Source organism: Megascapheus bottae, chromosome 12 (assembly GCF_031878675.1).
Source record: "Megascapheus bottae isolate mThoBot1 chromosome 12, mThoBot2.hap1, whole genome shotgun sequence".
NCBI lineage: Eukaryota > Metazoa > Chordata > Mammalia > Rodentia > Geomyidae > Megascapheus > Megascapheus bottae.
Window position 1 is genome coordinate 27366246 of NC_143520.1, and position 16281 is coordinate 27382526.

At 40.6% G+C, this 16281-nt stretch overlaps 1 protein-coding gene across 2 annotated transcripts; it reads left to right on the plus strand.

The window, feature by feature from the left end:
* The first annotated feature begins 667 nt into the window (after positions 1 to 667).
* Positions 668 to 11880, plus strand: Rbm43 (RNA binding motif protein 43). 2 transcript variants are annotated; one of them, XM_090342851.1, is made up of 6 exons: positions 668 to 857; positions 6322 to 6375; positions 7564 to 7774; positions 8977 to 9065; positions 10059 to 10784; positions 10908 to 11880. In XM_090342851.1, exons 1-6 carry the CDS (start codon positions 855 to 857, stop codon positions 10971 to 10973), a joined length of 1149 nt encoding a protein of 382 aa, XP_090198977.1. In that variant the 5' UTR covers positions 668 to 854; the 3' UTR covers positions 10974 to 11880. The 2 variants fall into 2 exon arrangements, with proteins under 2 accessions (XP_090198977.1, XP_090198976.1); XM_090342850.1 differs by lacking the exons at positions 668 to 857; positions 10908 to 11880 and adding an exon at positions 1237 to 1364 and having other exon boundaries at positions 10059 to 10888.
* Positions 11881 to 16281: the final 4401 nt, after the last annotated feature.

The following is a 16281-nucleotide window of genomic DNA, read 5'->3' on the forward strand; positions in this document are numbered from 1 at the left end:
TCCATTTCTGGCTTTCTGATGGCAAAGAGACTTATCTGGGTGGCTTTGAACCATGATCCTCGGATCTGTCTTATGAGTTGCTAGGATAGACATGAACCACCAGTCAACACCAGACAAAAACACATAATTTAAAGCTCAGTATTTCTTTCACATTTTGGTTGGAACCAATCCAACAAAGTGAACTCCAAGAAATAGAAAGAAGAGACTTTTTATTTTACTTTTTTTTTCTTTCTTTCTGCTTTCCTCCTGTGACTGCCATGGGATAAATCTCTTATCTGTCTTCGGGTGTCTGTTAACTCCCAGTTTTGAAATGCTTGCGTGGAAATACAACGTCGGTGGGGTTCCGGGGTCGCACATTTGTCTCTTTTCCATGTTCTCTCTGACTTGAGTTGGGGGTTGGGTGTGGAATCCCTATGGCTCTGGCCAGAGCCGTGTCCAGCACCACCTGGGTCAGGTAAAGAGCGCTCCGTGGGCGCGGACCACGGGTTTTCTCTCGTGTGGTCTTGCGCTGGGGCCTGCGGGTCCGTGGCGGCCCCGTGCGCCGGCAGCGCCGGTGCGCGGCGCGGGAAGCCGGGCGGGAAGCCGGGAAAGGTGTGAATCCACTGAGCAGGGGCCGGACGCGTCCCCGGAGAACCCACGTGTCGGCGGCGGACTCTTCCGGCCTCTTTCCAACGTGTTTCCAAAGTTGCAGAGCGTCCCCAGGTGTAAGGAATGGGCGCCGAAAGCAGCCGGCGGAGGCCCGGGCGGCGGACGAGCCCCGGCGGCGAGCGGAGGTCGCCCCTCCCTCCCCCGCCCCGGAGAAGCCGGAACGGAGAACCGAAAGCAAAACCTGCCGGCCGGTCCTCCTCTCCGCCATGGCAAGTTGCTCATTTCTTTCGTTTCCGTTGGTGGAGGATTTGAGGTGCAGGGTTGTGTCCTTATTGAACCCCCCCCAAATAGTGCACAGTCGGGTGAGGTTGGCGGGACACGGACGGGGAGATGCGGTGCGCGGCGGGGCTCGGGGTGCAGGCGCGGATCCCAGGCCCGGCCGGGCGCTGCAGCCGACGGTGGGCGGCAGGTCCGAGCCCGCTGCAGCCCGTCCCTCCCGCCCGCGCCCCGCGCCGCCCGTGCCCCGCGCCGCCCGCGCCGCCCGTGCCCCGCGCCGCCCGCGCCGCCCGCGCCCCGCGCCGCCCGCGCCCGGATTCAGCTGAAGACTTGACCACCGCCGGGGTGGAGGTGGAGGAAGGGAAGGGGACAGGTGACCCTGAAATGGAGGCCTCCCCTTTCTTCCGAAGAGAGCTCGTGAGGCGGGGTTGTCACGAAGGACACAGGGAGGAGGACGTCCTGAAGGCTCTGCGGGGCTCTCGCGTCCACCAACTTCGCTGGTTTGTTTTTTCTACAGAGATACAAAGGGCCCTGTGTTTCCACCATCTGTGCTGGTTAGGAAGAACAGTTAGCAAATTCAAGATTAAGTCGTGTGTGTGTGGCTGTGTGGCTGTGTCTGCCTGTCGTGTGTGTGTGTGTGTGTGTGTGTGTGTGTGTGTGTGTGTGTGTGTGTGTGGCTGTGTCTGCCTGTCTGTCTGAGCGCCTGTGGTTTGAAGTTCTGAGATGTCAAGTTAGCAAATTCAAGATTAAGTCGTGTGTGTGTGTGTGTGTGTGTGTGGCTGCCTGTCTGTCTGAGCGCCTGTGGTTTGAAGTTCTGAGATGTCAATGCCAGTGGTTAAAAATACAGTCAGTGGAAATGAATATATGAGTTTGAAGAAAACAACAAAAAATGCACAGAGGGTTTGAATTATTTCTCCTTAGTGTCTCCCTTTAAAGAATAATATTTTTCTTTCGTCATACCTTTGTTTGCTTTCAGACAAAATGGTCAAAAGTCCCTTAGCATATTCTGTTGGTTCATCTCCCTGTCAGTCTGCTAAAAGTGCTATTTTTGTTTCAGAATCCTTGAACACATAGACATTCACGGGTCATTACTAATCTCAGTATAATGATGTTTGGTAGCTGTACATTTCAAACCTAGGAGAGTTAAAGATGAATACCTGCATGCCATTAATAACTCATCAGATGATCCATAAAAATTAGTGAATTCTTGCAGACCTTTTTCTTGACTTTGTAAAAGTTCCGTCCCTCCCTCTCTCCCTCCCTCCTTCCCTCCCTCCCTTCCTTCCTTCTTTCCTTCCTTTCTTCTTTGTTGGGACTGCGGTTTGAGCTTGAGGCCTTGTACTTGCCTGGCAGGCACTGCACAATGTGGGCATACCTGCTCCATTTCTTTGGTTTTAATGATAAATTACATATTGACACGTGAATTAAGAACTATATTAATATTGATGGCAGCATAGAAATAGAGTAAGATTTTCTGGATTTAAATTGATTGTAAGTTTTTCTTTGACAGTGATTAACAGCAAAAAGGAAGATCATTCACCAGCCATTTATTCACCGAGGCTGGTGTGGGCTGTCATAGCTTTATCAAGACAAATCCAATGAAATAAGGGTCCTAGAGAATCTGAAAAATCCCTTTGACCATTATTTTTCCCCTTGTATGGGAGAATTCTCTTGGGAAAATTAGCTGCCACTATTTGGAACTTGGGAGGGGGGAACATTTCACTCTGCAATCTAGACAACTTGTTTTCCTTCACTGAAAGTAAAGTATCTCCTGTAGCAAATATCCATTCACTTTGTATGTGCTTTTTTGACAGGAAGCATTGCCTTTGTTTTATGTCTGTTATGCCCCACCCCATTTTGTATTTGCTGTAAACTCTTCTTTTTCTTGCTACCTCTGCCTTCTCAAATTCCACTTCAGTCTTTAAACCAACTAATCCTGCTTCACAATCTGGGATGACATTTATTATAATTTCAGGATTTTTCCATTATTGTGGCCTTTGTCCTTTTCAAATTGTGTGTTGGCCTGTTTCTCCAATCGAGCAATAAATATCCTCCCTCTTCCATGAATGCCAGGCTCTTTTGAAATGATTTATTTATGAGCCTGCCTCTTTTCTCTTTTGTGGAAAGGACCCCTGCCCTCATTGTAAAGTCTGTGGCAGGGTCCCAACCACAATGGATACATTTTTGCTGGGCAGCTGAATTTCAGGACAAGGGATGTGTATTTTCTTTATGTGTCAGCACTGGTATCCAGAATATTAACAGGCATAAAAACATACTTAATTAATGCAATATTTGTTAATTGGTTAAACAATTAGAAGATATATAGTCTAAGAAATTCTAGTGTACATTGTGAGATTAAAATACCATTTTACCAGGTAAGTACATTTTCAGTACCTTCTTTATATATATACATATATATATATGTATATATATATATTTCTTTTTTTTTTTTTTTGCCAGTCCTGGTCTTGAGCTCAGGGCCTGAGCAATGTCCTTGAGCTTTCTCAAGGCTAATGCTCCACCACTTGAGCTCCAACAGAACTTCTGTTTTTTTGCCCTCTGTATGTGGTACCAAGGAAGCGAACCCTGGGCTTCATGCATGTGAGGCAAGTACTCTACCACTAGGCTATGCTCTCAGCACCATTCAGTACCTTCTTTTATCAGCTATCAACTGAACCACCAAAGAGATGCTAAGAGGGTGGGGAGGAGGGTAATGGGGACCAAGACATGTGAAAGGGTATCAATGTATGTGAATTAATGCACCTTCTATCTCACAAATATCATGTAACCCTTTTATTAATTACAATAAAAATATTAAAAAAAAGAGATGCTAAGAGAAAGCTTCATCATTTTCTGTTGAAATTTGCTGTGATGAAGATAAATTCAGATACATTCTCACTACTTTGCTTTTCAAATTTGGTAGTAGTACTGTAATATTTAAAAATTTCTTTAAGTTATTTTTGTGATTTTGATAAAAATTTTGCAAGTGGATAATATTACATAATTTTCATTCTTCTTTTTATTTTTTTCCCTCAAGTTCTGTTAGCTTTCCTTTATTCTTACACTGACAGTTGAATACTGTTTCCAATTTATTTTCTGGGCATTACTATATTTTTTCCAGTGACTTCTTAGAAATATTTCTTTTTTCCCTATTTTTATTGTAATTAATAGAAGGGTTACATTATATTCACCAGATAGAAGGTACATTACTTCACAAATATTGATACCCTTTCTCATGTCATGGTCCCCATTTCCCTCCCTTCCATCTTGGTTTCCCCCCTTCCCTATCCTATTTCAAATACCCAATTAAGCATATATAAAATATATCAGATAACAAGGTGAAATATTGTAACAATATGAGATAACCAAGGGACAGCAAAAGAGATGAGAGATAACATAGTATATTAAGGGCAACAGTCACTCATTATGTGGCTTTTGTTTCTTTTTTTCCATATATTTTTTATTGTAATTAATAGAAGGGTTACATTATATTTGCCAGATAGAAGGTACATTAATTCATGTACATTGATACCCTTTCTCATATCTTGGTCGCCACCAACAGTGTAGTAGTGATCCCTCCTGGCTACATCCCCTCCAGCGTCTGTTGTTATTAGATTTCTTGATTATGGCTATTCTAACTGGAGTCAGGTGGAATCTTAGAGTTGTTTGATTTGCATTTCTTTTATGGCCAGAGATGTCGAGCATTTCTTCATGTCTACAGGCCATTTTTATTTCTTCTTCAGAGAAGACTCTCTTTAAGTCTTTGGCCCATCTTTTAATGGGATGGTTGTGTCTTTGGAGCTTAGTTTTGGAGTGATTCAATTTTTTGAGCTGTTGATGTAGTTTAGATATGAGACCTTTGTCTGTTAGTGAAGCTCTTCTCCCACTCTGTAGGCTTTCTAGTTAATTTGCTAGCTATGTCCTTTTCCATACAGAAGCTCTGCAGTTTAATGCAGTCCCGCTTATCCATACTTTCTCTGATTTGTTGTATTTCTTGGTCCTTATTAAGAAAGTTTTGACTTGTGCCAAGGAGGCCTAGTGTATCTCCTATTCCTTCTTGTAAAGTTTCCAGTGTATCTGCTTTTACCTCGAGGTCTTTATCCATTTGGAGTTAATCCTAGTGCAGGGTGACAAAAGAAGGATCTAACTTTAGTTTTCTGCAGGTGCTTAACCAGTTCTGCCAGCACCATTTGTTGAAGAGGCTGTCTTTTTTCCATTCTATTTTTTTTTTGTTTGCTCCCTTATTCAAGATTAGGTGGCCATAGGTGTGTCACTTAATATCTGGGTCCTCAGTTCTATTCCATTGGTCCTCAGGCCTGTTCTTGTGCCAGTACCAAGCAGGATTGAATACTATAGCTCTGTAATAGAGTCTAAAGTTTGGTATTGAAATTCCTCCTGTGCTGTTCTTTCTGCTAAGAAGTGTTTTTGCTATACGGGGTCTTTTATTATTCCATATGACATTTTGGATTGCCTCTTCTATTTCTTTAAAGAATGACCTTGGGATATTGATGGGTATTGCGTTGAATTTGTAGATAGCCCTTGGCAAGATTGCCATTTTCACGATGTTGATTCTTCCAATTCAGGAGCATGGGAGGTTTTTCCATTTCCTCAGTTCTGCTTTAATTTCCTTTTTCAGGGTTTTAAAGTTTTCATCAAAAAGGTCCTTTACATTCTTAGTTAAGTTAATTCCTAGGTACTTTATTTTCTTTTGGGCTATTGCAGAAGGAATTGTTTTCCTGATTGTTGCCTTGTTTCTATCACTGTTGGAATATAGGAAGGCAGTTGATTTTTGAGGGTTAATTTTATACCCTGCTACCTTGCCAAACTTTTGGATCAGCTCAAGGAGCTTGGGAGTGGAGCCTATAGGATTCTTTAAATACAGAATCATGTCATCTGCAAAGAGGGAAAGTTTTACTTCCTCTTTCCCTATTTGGATCCCCTTTATGCTTGCTTTTTGCCTTATTGCTCTGGCTAGGAATTCCAATACTACGTTAAAGAGGAGTGGAGAGAGTGGGCATCCTTGTCTTCTTGTTCCTGATTTTAGAGGGAATGGCTTTAGCTTTTAGCCATTAAGTATAATGCTAGCTGTGGGTTTGTCATACACAGCCTTTATTACACTGAGGATTCCTAGTTTCTCCAGAGCTTTTAGCATAGAGGGGTGTTGAATCTTGTCAAATGTCTCTAGGCATTATTTAAGTCTTTGGTATTTTAAAGACTTAGCAAGACTTTAAAGCTTAAAATTCAAAAATTAACAATGTTCATGTTCACAGTAAATACCATGCAAAGCAGGACCTATTATGTGCTCTGATAACTTTTCTCCTTTTGGTCCAATGTCAGGTGTAATCTTACTTTTCCACTTAAAGAAAAATATGTTCGGCAGCTTGGGGAAATAAACTTTTTTTATATTCCATGATCTACTCAAAATCATGCTACAATTCATTTTGCTTATAATCTTAGGCTGTAGCTCCTTCGACTTCCAGAACAATGGAGGATTTGCTCCCGGATACTCAGGTATGCAAATCGAATTTTCCTTAGAGAAGTAAACTAACTCTTAGTATTTCCATGAAGTTCTATGCCAGCAGCCTTCACTGTAGTATGTTTATGTGAGATCAAGCTTGTGTGGGCTGTAGGCAGTCTTTCAAGTTCCCTTCCTCCTCCTCCCCCCTTTCCTGCCTTTTTATTTCTAATATTCTGTAGATTGTCATCATTTTCTGGCAACTTCCTTTTGTTTATTCTAGATTAACCATTTCTCTCTTTTCCTTTCATACACCGCCAAATCATTTCAGTCTTTCAGAAATTTCTTAAAATTTCCTACTCTGCTTGCTCTTCTTACCTGGCTTTTTATTAGTTTTCATTTTAAAGGGCTTTGGGTTGGACAGGGCTCTCTATGTGTGCTTAAACTGTCATCTTGATCCTCTGTGAGCAGTGATGAAATAGATTGTTCATCCCTTTTGGAGTCTTGTTTTAAGTTCAGAGTTCCCTGGATGGGTGGACAGCTCAAAGCTCTTCTGTGATCATTACTTGGTCCCAGGAGACATTCTGTTCTCATTACTATAATCAGGATAGATCTATCTGAACTTTGATGCAGTTAGGCTGGACTAATATTGTAAAGTTGAGAGGTCCACTTTCTTAAATGGGTCAGGAGGTAAGTGGCGATGTTTAAATAGAAGCCCTTTAAGTGGGTAATTCTAGACAGTTTAAAGAGGATAAATCCTGACAAAAATTTCATAGTTGGTGATCTGTGCCTACACTAATGGCAGGATTGGCAATACCATATTATCTTTGCGGTTGAGTTTTGCTTTCTATACCATGCTGCAAAGTGGGATGTACTTCGCTGCAGGTAGCCTGTATGCTATTGCCAAGAAAAAAAATATGTAGCATCTGCATTATCTGTCTGTCTGTCTGTCTGTCTATCTATCTATCTATCTAACATCTGTATGTCTGTCTGTCTATCTATCTAGCTATCTATACACACCTATGTAGATGTTTTACCATGGGAGCTAATCCTCAGCACTTTTGAGTACCACCTATGCCCAAATTTTTATTTTTCGTTAGGGCTTTCCCCAATCCTCACCCTTCTCAGTCTGGCCTCAAGCTTCAATCCTCCTGACTTCAGACTCATGAGTAGCTAGGCAAGAACCAAGTACCCAGGATACAGTATTATCTTTCTTGAAGAATAAATTATTGCTTTTCTTACAGGCATCAGCTTGGTGTGCCAAGAAATTCACAGCATCTGAAAGAACTATAGTAGTTGCCGGTCTTCCAGAAAACGTTGTTAGTAATCAGTTATTGGCCACATTTGTGAAGAGTCATTTCCAAGACATTAAGAATGAGGGTGGTGATGTTGAAGGTGTGATCTACCCAACAAGAACCAAAGGAATTGCATATGTAATATTCAAAGAAAAAGAAGGTATTTCCAAATAAAAGCTTTATAATCTGCGAAATATGTTTTCAATTAAAATTTCATTTTGTTAAGATGATTCATAGGATTAGTAAAATTTAGTGTAGTTTGAAAATTTATTCTGTCATGAATATGGAAGCAACTAGTATTAGTGAAAATGTATAAAAATGATAAAGCATTAGTTACTGGCATGCTGAAGTTGTTAATGACTGACAAATTAGGAAAACTTTTTTTTTCTCTAGATTTCACATCTATAGCTTGAAACACAGGTATTGTAGAGAAGTTGTAAAATAAAGAAAAAAAATGAAGAAATGTTCCACATAAATGATAAAAAGATGTCATAAACAACATAAACAGCATGCCTTCTTCCAGTCTTCTTACAGCTTAGTGGCAGTGAAATAGACTACCAGGGAAAGACCCATCTTCTTAGATGTGTGTCAGTATTTGTATATATTTATATGTAAATATATACACGCTATTTAGAAATATAAAGAATAATAAAGGGATACCATTAATGGACGGGACCATTTCCTTTTGGTCCATGCTTGAGTCTTGAGACCCTCTGATCTTAGCTAACCAAGTTGCTGGGATAACTGGTGTGCGTTACTAAGCCTGACTGGAAAACACAAATGGAGGCAGTAGTGGTGGTGTTGAGGCCTAATGTCACAGAAACTGAGAATACCCATTGGGTATGTGTAGGTTAGCAAAGGAGTCTTATGACCTGAGTTTTGAGAGTTGCCAGCATCAACAGAATAGGAAGAGATGAAGAATCAGCAGAGAAGACAGAGCAAGTCAGCCAGGAAAAGGAAAACCAGGACAGTGAGAAATTCTTCTTAGCAGGGGTAAAGTCTCCTTATGACCAGGGAGGGAGATTTACTGCATATGCTCGGGCGTGGTGTCACACACCTGTAATCTTAGCTACTCAGGAGGCTGAGATCTGAGGATCAAGGTTCAAATCCAGCTTATGCACAAAGGGACCTGAGACTCTTTATCTCCAGTTCACCTCTAGAAAACTGGAAGTGGGGCTTGGCTCAAGGGTAGGTGGTAGCCTTGAGCTGAAGAGCTCAGCTCAGGGACAGCACCCAGGCCAAGTTCTAACCCCATGCCCTCCCCCCCAAAAAATATGATCAGGGATGTATTAACATAAACACTAAACTATTAGTACGTATTATGGTGCCACAAACACTGTTGATGATAATATTTCTATCTAGTTGCAGAGAATGTTGTGAGAAAAAAGAAACACCGCCTGGATAGAAAGGCTGGACATGCTCAACTTACAGTTTGTCATCTAAGTGAAAAGGTAAGGCAAGGCCAGAAGGTGCTGCTAGTCCTGGGTCGCATTTCTTTGAGGAAGTGTTTCCCATATAGAATGACACAAAACACTACCTGTGATTGCTTCTTTCCTTTCTCTTCTGATCCGTTTGGTTCTTTCTCCTTCCCTTCCTTCCCTTCCCTTCCCTTTCCCTTCTCTTTTCTTTCATGCTTGCCTGGCAAACATTGTACCACTTGAGCCATGCTGCCTGCTTTTTTTATTTTTCAAACAGGGTCTGGTGCTTTTCCTTGGGGCCAGCTTTGGATCACCATCCTCCTTATCTCTGCCTCCTACATAACTGGAATTATAGGCATGTCCTGACTTATCCCTTACATCTTAGAGGGAAAAAAAAGCAAATTTCTTCCCTTGATTCAATGATAAAAGCCAAACTATCATTCAGAATTATTTTTTTTTTCTGATTTGATACTTATAAAGTGACAGTGAGCTTTTGTGCTGTCACTGATGAATGCTGCATCAATCTGAAGATTTATTTTGGGAGAAAGATTTATGATGGATATTAAAACGGAGGTTTGAATAGGCAATAAAGATAGGAATAAGAAAAAGGAAGTTAAAATTCCAAGGATTGGTTTATCCGTTGTATTCTTTAAGAAGCTCAGGCTTCTGTACCTTGAACTTCAAATTAGAAGCAGACAGGAAGGGCCTGTGTCTCTACAGACTGGGAGCAGTTTATGTCTATGGAGTCTGAGTGAGACTTTGTTTCAAAACAGCACTTTGTGTCACAAAATTCTTTGACCACCTTAATTTGGGAAATGTAGGATGAACAATCATGAACCATGCAGTCTCCTTTTGAAGGGATGCTGTGGTCCAATATGCCATGAGTCAGACACTTGGTTCTTAACTGATGGCAGGAGAAAGGAGAGAAAAATCCTTTGTAACCATTGTGTGCTGTTTTCCTTTCTCCCTCCCTCCCTCCCTTCCTCCCTCCCTCTCTCCCTCCCACCCTCCTTCTTTAAATTATAGGTGTTCAGCTCTATAAAGGCTCTCCTGGATCTCTCTGTTTTTCGGAGCCGGTTTGTACTGGAAAGGCTGGTCATGGATCTGGCAAAGGAAAACCCCACTTTGTGCTTCAGGCCTTTGCAGCCCAGTGGGAGGATCCATGTGGAGGGATCACTGCTTGCTCTCATGAGGCTCAATGAGTCTTTGCTAGCAAAAACACCTTCTCTTCTAGAAAGAAGCAGGAATTTCTCCAGGGAAGGGAGAAAGTGGACTAGACAGAGCCCCCAGCAACATCCAGAGAAAAACACCAGCTCAGTAGCCACACTTAATACTGTTGTTCCTATGTCTGCAGGAAGCAGAGAAACACTTGTGCTTGACACAGATGTTTACCTTTACCTCAAACACAAGTGTGAGGTTTATGAAAACACCCTGCGAAGGTTCTGTATTCACATTCAGGAGAGGGTGAAGGGGGAGCTCACCATCATTTGTCTAAGAGACACCCAGACAGGGTCCCAGCCCGGCAGCACCCAGCGAGTGAGGCAGCTCATCGAGGAGCTTTCCCAGGACCTTCACCTGCAGCTCAGAAAAGAGACATTGCTTTTGGAAGGAAAGACGGAGAGAGAGAGAAGCAATCTTACACAAGCATGTGAACGACTACGTTCAAAGTACATGAAGGTCCTAGTTATTCCTTTCAGCACACACATTGACATTATAGGGTCATCTTCTGACACTTACCTGTTTAAAAAAGAGGTCATGACAAAAACATGAGAAGGGATATCAGTGTGTGAGAAGTAATGCACCTACTACCTGGTGAATATAAGTAGTCCCTCTATACATTACAATAACAACAACAACAACAACAACAACAAACAGGTCATAAGACAAATGGGGCATGTTCTTTCTATGTGGAAATCATATCTAAAAGACACTGGGGTATGATAAATTATATAGGATTCTAGACATTTTCACGCAGTGAGACCACAAGAGGATACTCTCAGGAGAGAACACGAAGGTACAATGCCTCAGTGCCTCTTGATATTTATATAATATACATATTGAAACAAACAGCAAGATATGGAAATGAGATTTCTCTTTTTTTCCCCTTCTTTTTTAGTTTTTAGATTTTAATGATTCAAGTGTGCATCTTTGTAAGGGTTGGGGGATGCTGCAGATCTTGAGGGAAAAAGACAAAGAGTGCAACATTGTACATTGATGAACGTGAACTACACCACTTGTGTGTGGAGATGGAAGGGAGGGACTGGGAGAGAATGAGGGGATAGAAGACACTTCACAAGAAGAAATGGACTCATTAACTGACTCATGTAATTATCCCTCTGTAATAGCAATAAAGTAAATTAATAATAAAAAAGAAAGAGAAAAGAGTCATGAGGCTAACAGCAAACAGCAAGTTTGTGAACTGTCAGCCATAGTAGCAATAATAGCTGCTTTCCTTATCGAGTAGTGGCCGTGTTCTGCTTGGTATTAGCTGATTTCATCCTCAGTGGCTATCTTCATTGTAATGATGTTGTCTCCATGTTATAGAAGAAAAGCCAGGGGGACTTAGAGAAACTGAAGTTCTTACTCAAAGTTAACAACCTGACAGGGAATGAGGTTGGAGCTTAATGTAGTCTATCTGAAAACAAAGATACTATCTAAATAAAATTTATCTAAATAGTACTAATATTTATCCAAATCTATTAATAATATGTTTCTAAATAGATGCCATCTGTCATTCCACATTATTAGAAAAAGTAATGTTATTAGAAAAAGTAACAACTGGGAACTTTGGAGAATGATGATTATTATATTGTTGTAATTAATGTTTATACAGTTTACTCCATGAATGGTGAATATAACTGTAATCCCTCTATTAATTACAATAAAATATATAAACAGAATGCTGGTATTAATCACATGGAAAATTACTTTGCTAGAAATTATTTCTATTTTTGTGGGCCAGTACTAGAACTCAGGGCTTGGGCATTGTCTGTTTAGCTTTTATATTCAAGGTTGGCACCCTTCCACTTGAGATACATCTCCACTTCTAGACTTTTAGTTAATTTGAGATAAGAGTCTTATTTATTTATTTGGCTGGGCTAGCATTGAATTTTAATTCTTAGTTCTCAGCTTCCTGAGTAGCCCTGAGCCACCAGTCCCTAGTATTTTTAATGCAGGTAATCATTTCTTGAGTAAAGTCCAGTGTACAAAGTGAATTTTTTTTTGTTGCTACTTATTTATACTATATAAAGTACTCTTTCGGTTGTGATTATGAAAAAATTCGGAAGAAATCTGTAAGAATGTTTTTACAGGTGCTTCTTGGTTTGTATGACATTCTGATAAGCTCTGTAAACTGAAAATACCATGAGTCAAAAATGCACTTCCTACCTGTGACTTACTGGGTATCCTGGCTCAGCCACATAGCACACCAGAAAACTTCCATGCATGATTGCCAGGCTGGCTGGGAGCTGGGGCGCCCTGACAATGCTAAATATTGCTAGAGTGTTACACTGCACATCACAAGCCTGGGAATCAATCAAAAGTACAAAGGCAAAGCACAATTTCTACTGCTTTCCTACCATAGTAAAGCAAATAAAAAAATGCAGAAAATTGATATTAGAGTTTTAACACAGGGAGTATGGACACACACTCATTTCATAGCACACTCTGCTCCTGACCCTCATAATTCCTCTCTTTGTTGAATGTCACATACATTCATTTTATAGCAACAGCTCCAGAAGTTTTTCACTGTGTGTGTGTGTGTGTGTGTGTGTGTGTGTGTGTCATGGGTCTTGAACTCTGGGTCTGGGCTCTGTCCCTGAGCTCTTCAGCTCAAGGCTACTTCCCTACCCGTGAGCCACAACTCCACTCCCTGTTTCCTAATGATTAAGTGGAGATAAGAGTCTCACAGCTTTGTAGTGCCTGGGCTGGCTTTGAACCTTGATCCTCACATCTTAGCTAGGATTACAGGCGTGAGCCACTGCTCCTGGCCTTTTCTTTTTCTTTTTTTTAAACATTTTTTTTTTTTGGCTTAGTCAACACATATTTCTTCTGTTTTGTTTTTTTTTTATTTTATTGTCGGGATAATGTATAGAGGGGTTACAATTACATTCGTCAGGTAGTAGGTGCATTACTTCTCAAACCTTGATACCCCTTCTCATGTTTTTGCCCCCGTTTCTCTCCCTCCTGCCCCTCCCAATCATCTTGTTGTCCCTCCTTCCCTTCCCTATTTCAAACAAACAAACATATACAATATACTCAGTAACAAAGTCAGATACAGTAACAACATGGGATTAACCATAAGGGCAAAAAAAGAAGAGAAATGACAATACAGAACAACAGTCACACAAGATACTTTTCTGATTTTGTTTGTATTAGGGGGTGAACTCAGGGTTTTGTGTTTTCTAGGTAAATGTTCTATCATTTCAGGTATACCCTGTTTCTTTTTACTTTCAGGTTATTTTGAAATAGGATATTACCTTTCGCACAGAGCTGTCCTGGACTGTCCTCTATGGCTTCCATGTAGTTGGGATTACAGCTGGGTACCACTGTGTCTGACTTTTTTATTGAGATGGAGTCTCACTTTTTTTTTTTCCTGAGCTGACCTTAATTGAGGTCTTTCTGATTTCTGTCTCTAAGGTAGCTAGTATTACAAGCACAAACCACCACATCCAGCCTAACTTCATATATCTTAACTCATTTCAGCATTAACTCCAAAGAAGTCTAAAATCCAAAGTCTCATTTAAATCAAGTATAGTTTAGTCAATGGCAAAAATCCCTCACTAGCTATAAAAACTTGAAACCAAATAAGTTTTGAGTGTTCAAAATAGAATGGTAGGAAAGGAATAGAGTGGGCATTCCCATTCTTAAAGGGAAACATAGGTGATAAGGAAGAGGCTATGGGTTCTGAGTACATCTCAGGTATTTTAATTGCAAAGTGAATTACAGAAGATCTTTAAGGCTTGAAAGACTCTGTCCAATTTTCTGCCTGCTGGAGGGGCTCACCAGGGCCCTCAAATATAAGCTCTCACAAGAGAAAATCTGCCACTGACTTGATGAGGGATTTCCCACCCCCAGAACACAGAACAATAAATTTCTATTATTTATAAGTTACCTAGCCTGGTACAGATAGAGACCAAAGAATGATAGAGCCACAGATAGAGCCACCAATCAAGGTGGCAAGGACAAGAAATTTCCCTGGAGTCTTCAAGAAGAGCTTGGCCCTCCTGACACACTGATGATAGATTTCTAGTGTCCAGAACTGTGAGAGAACAAACTTCTGTTGTTTTAAGTCCCTGAGTTTGTGCTAAGTTATTTCAGCCGTCCTGGAAACTCTTTGAATAATTCTTAGGAGCATCCATCCTTGCAGATGGTTTTGGGTGTGGGCCTCTGCTGTTCATCTTCCTTTTCCTTGAGGGCAGGAAGTTTTTTTCTGTTTCATCCATTTCCAGTTTGTGACAGAGTTCCTAGGCCTATGGAAACATTCCACAAAATTATGAAATCTATGACCAATGTTCACAATCTTTCAGAATATAATACAGAACTTTACATTTAATAAGCACTTAGTAAATATGTGTTCGGGGGGCAGGAACTTTGTCTTGTGCTAAGTTGTCTTCCCTCTGAACATCATAATATTAATTCCTTACTCTTATTAGAATGAGTGCATTTTCTACTTGCATTCATTTCTCAAGTGTAGGAAATTGTCTCTGGCAAGATAAAGCCAGGTAACAGGGTATTCTTTTCTTATATCCCTGTCAGGCAAGTTGGTCCATAATTGTTCCTGGCAGACAGGCACAGGCACATGGTATGTTCCTGGCATTTGCCTGAAGTGCTTTTCTCAATTTACCTATCTCTTGCCTTGGTTTTCCAGTGAGGCCTAAATTCTCTGTGATTGAATTGAAAAATTGTGAATTTTTTTCTTGGTTTATCTATTCTGGTATCTGGTTCTTGTCAGCTGTAAGGAATTCTCAGGATCTATGAGTTCTTGATTTATTACAGCATTCTAATCATATTAGGAAGCTTGTAGAAGCCTGTCAAGAGTGTCCTGCCAGGAGCATTTCCAGTAATGCTGATGGGAACAATAGGGGAAGGACATGCTGCCCTTTTGAATTTCGTGAAACTCAATGTCAGAAGAAACTAGTCTAATAAACATTTTACTGGCTTGGATGTTACTAAGGCATCAAGTTAAAGAATAGGAATACACTCATCACCTGTCCTAGGTAACCCCTCTGCACAACACCTTCATAATAAAAATACAATTATATTTAAAAGAAAGCATAGGGATGGATGGGAAGAGGCATACAACATTGTAAATAGTACTTTTCTGAACTTCTTTGTCTTTTTCCAAAGTTACTTTTTCATAAAGCCTTTTAAACTAATAATGGAGTAGCAGCATGGCTCAAGTGGTTGAGTCCCAGCTGTGAGCAAGAAAGCTGAGAACTTGGCCAGGAATTTGGCCTAGTGGTTAAAGTGCTTGCCTAGCATGCACGAAGACCAGGGTTCGATTCCTTGGTACCACATTTATAGAAAAAGCCGGAAGTGGTGCTGAGGCTCAAGTGGTAGAGCTCTAGCCTTGAGAAAGTCCAAGGACAGTGCTCAGGCCCTGAGCTCAAGCCCAGGACTGGCAAAAAAAAAAAAAAAAAAAAAAAAGAAAGCTGAGAACTTGAGTTTAAGCCCGGATACTGGCAAAAATAAATGAAGTAAATGCAAATAATTAATTTCATAAGAGGAAACTATACAGAGAGGGTACATTTACAGAGGTTGAGGGAAAGAGGTTATTTCTGATGACTATAGTTCATGGTATAGGTCTCTGTAGTTGGTAAACATGCTTCCCTTTCTTCCTTGCCCCCACCAGCCACCTCTTAGAGTGAAAACTGCACATCCTACTTACTTTACTAAGCATTTAGAAGTCTGTCTTCATACTATCGCTTGTATTTATTTATTCTTCTTCATTTTCTAGGCCATGTTCTATTTGGCTTATACTTGGGTTATTACTGTGATAGTCCTCTCACGGCTCTGCTTGACTTTATTCTCCTTCTCATGTCCTTAATTTATCCTGTACATCACTAGAAAATTAATGTATTTAAAACAATGATATTAGGGGAAGATTAAGTTGACTGGCTGGTATTAATTATGTCACCCTGAAATTTCATTGCAACATATGTATTCTTATGTTTATTTTATTATTATCCACCCAGGTAATGTGTTTTCTTCATGTTTGTGAATGATCTAGTATTTCATCCTGTGCTAG

Excerpts from the sequence above, each read along its gene's own strand:
- Rbm43 (XM_090342851.1), top strand. Across the intron at positions 6,376-7,563 it reads ATTTGCTCCCGGATACTCAG|GCATCAGCTTGGTGTGCCAA; the intron begins GTATGCAAATCG and ends CTTTTCTTACAG. Across the intron at positions 10,785-10,907 it reads CTTACCTGTTTAAAAAAGAG|GTCATAAGACAAATGGGGCA; the intron begins GTCATGACAAAA and ends AACAACAAACAG.